This window comes from Phalaenopsis equestris, unplaced genomic scaffold (assembly GCF_001263595.1).
Source record: "Phalaenopsis equestris unplaced genomic scaffold, ASM126359v1 Scaffold214295, whole genome shotgun sequence".
NCBI lineage: Eukaryota > Viridiplantae > Streptophyta > Magnoliopsida > Asparagales > Orchidaceae > Phalaenopsis > Phalaenopsis equestris.
In genome coordinates this window covers 1-2,042 of record NW_018233087.1, presented here as the reverse complement: position 1 = coordinate 2,042, position 2,042 = coordinate 1, and the positions used below count along the sequence as shown (strand labels likewise).

Here is a 2,042-nt window from a genome sequence, read left to right as displayed (position 1 = left end):
GTCCAAATATTTAGTCCATAAGATATTAAATGGGTTTCCCTCTAATATACACATCCAAAACAATTTAACAATTGGTCTGAACATCAAGATTATGAGGTTAAACATACTTTGACACAAATGGAGGGATATGCGTATGTCTTACGAAATCTATATATTCAACGGCTATTGCGCATTTTTCCTTTTTCGAATGTGTGCGAGTCCATTTTCTCTACTCAATGGCTTCCATTCAGAATATGCTTCCACCTTTTAACTTGTTTTTTCAAGTTTGGCACAACTAATAGTGTAGCTACCTTTTGCTGGGTGTTTCTTGCATAATTCTTTTATATTTTCATACCTTACAATTCATCAAAGTTGAATCGAGTTCTTTTTAAATTTGTTTTTCTTTGACAAAAAAGATCGTAGGTCCTCCAGATTTTCTGGGAACATTACTCCGGTAAACCCCAAACCTGTTAAGCGGCACGTTACGTAGAGATATCGATCCTTATTCTCAATGTCGCTGCGCCTGCGTGTTACCATGTGGACAAGACTACATGCTTTGCACAAAAGAGATTCATGGCTTAAGACAGTCAATGAGGCTACTCTTCAAGTTCATACTTTCAAAGATACTCATTAGACAAAGATGGCAACCTAAGTTAACTGTATTCATCAGAAGGAAGCTTTCATAGATAGGAAAGTGCATTTTCAGAAAAAAGATGTATTGCGGCATATATAAATTTTTTATGTGAAATTTGACAATGATCTCCTAGACAGAAGATTATAAGCTGTTGATCTCCCGAGTTTTATGAAACTTTGATAGCCTAGAATTGATAATAAGGCAGCCCTGTAAGATACAGAGGAATGAGAAAGAGATATTATATAGTAGCTCCTAATGTTTTGTAGGAATACGTGTTTGATTAGTTTGTTATGTTTATTATAAATTTGAATTCTCTTCTGCAAAATGCGTTTGGCGAAAAAAGACATGATTGCCCTTCTTGTACAGAATTAAGCTTCCTGATTAATGCTCCCCTTAACCATTGTTTATCAGATTATTTGATGAGATGTTAAATATTTGATCTTGTTGCTACCTTCTAAGCCCTTTTTTTTGATTAACCATTGTTTATCAGATTATTTGATGAGATGTTGTTAAATATTCGATCTTGTTGCTACCTCCTAAGCCCTTTTTTTTTGAAAAAAAAACCTGTTTTCGTGATTTCCAGGCTTTGTCACTTGGCTTTGTGAGTGTTTCTGCATGTCTTATGTGGATAAAGCCATGTCTGGTCGAAGCCCATCCCCAAATATAAAAATTCCCGAAATAACTTGCCCCAGTGGAGCCATGTCTGTCACTTCTTCCATTGAACCGACTCCCTTGCCAGCAGTACAAGGTGAGAATTTACATGGGCCTGTTGCCATTCTTTGGGACATCGAAAACTGTCCAGTTCCCAGCGATGTTAGACCTGAAGATGTTGCTGGCAACATTCGTCTGGCATTGAGAGCACACCCTTTGATCAAAGGAGCTGTGACAATGTTTTCCGCATACGGGGACTTCAATTCCTTTCCTCGTAGGCTAAGAGAGGGATGCCAAAGGACTGGCGTTAAGCTTGTCGATGTGCCAAATGGTAGAAAAGATGCTGCTGACAAGGCTATTTTGGTTGATATGTTCCTATTTGCCCTCGACAATCGTCCACCTTCTTCAATTATGTTGATCTCCGGGGATGTGGATTTCGCTCCTGCTTTGCATATACAGGGACAATGTGGTTACATGGTGATCCTTGTCATCCCTTCTAAAGTTTTTGTCTCATCCGCTTTGTGCAGTGCTGGCAGGTACGTATGGGACTGGTCGTGCATTGCCCATGGAGAAGGTTTTGTCTCTTCGAGAACTGGTTTAACGCGGGGATCCGAGCTTTCCGGCTATCTTATGGGTAACAATTTTGATGACTGCCATGATGTTCAGATTGAAGAAGAAGCCATTGTTTATAAAGGAAGTTACAATTCCAGTAACACTCGGGATCTGTCTGTGGTATCCCAGACGTCCTCTGAATACAATATTAATTATTCAATGCCTG

The 2,042-nt window shown here is 39.0% G+C and overlaps 1 protein-coding gene across 1 annotated transcript; it reads left to right on the top strand.

Moving 5' to 3' along the window:
• Positions 1-1,102: 1,102 nt before the first annotated feature.
• Positions 1,103-2,029, top strand: LOC110037035 (meiosis arrest female protein 1-like; the record flags this gene model as incomplete). Its single annotated transcript, XM_020741597.1, has 1 exon — positions 1,103-2,029. A coding segment is annotated over exon 1 (801 nt), but the record flags the coding sequence as incomplete, so codon positions are not given.
• Positions 2,030-2,042: the final 13 nt, after the last annotated feature.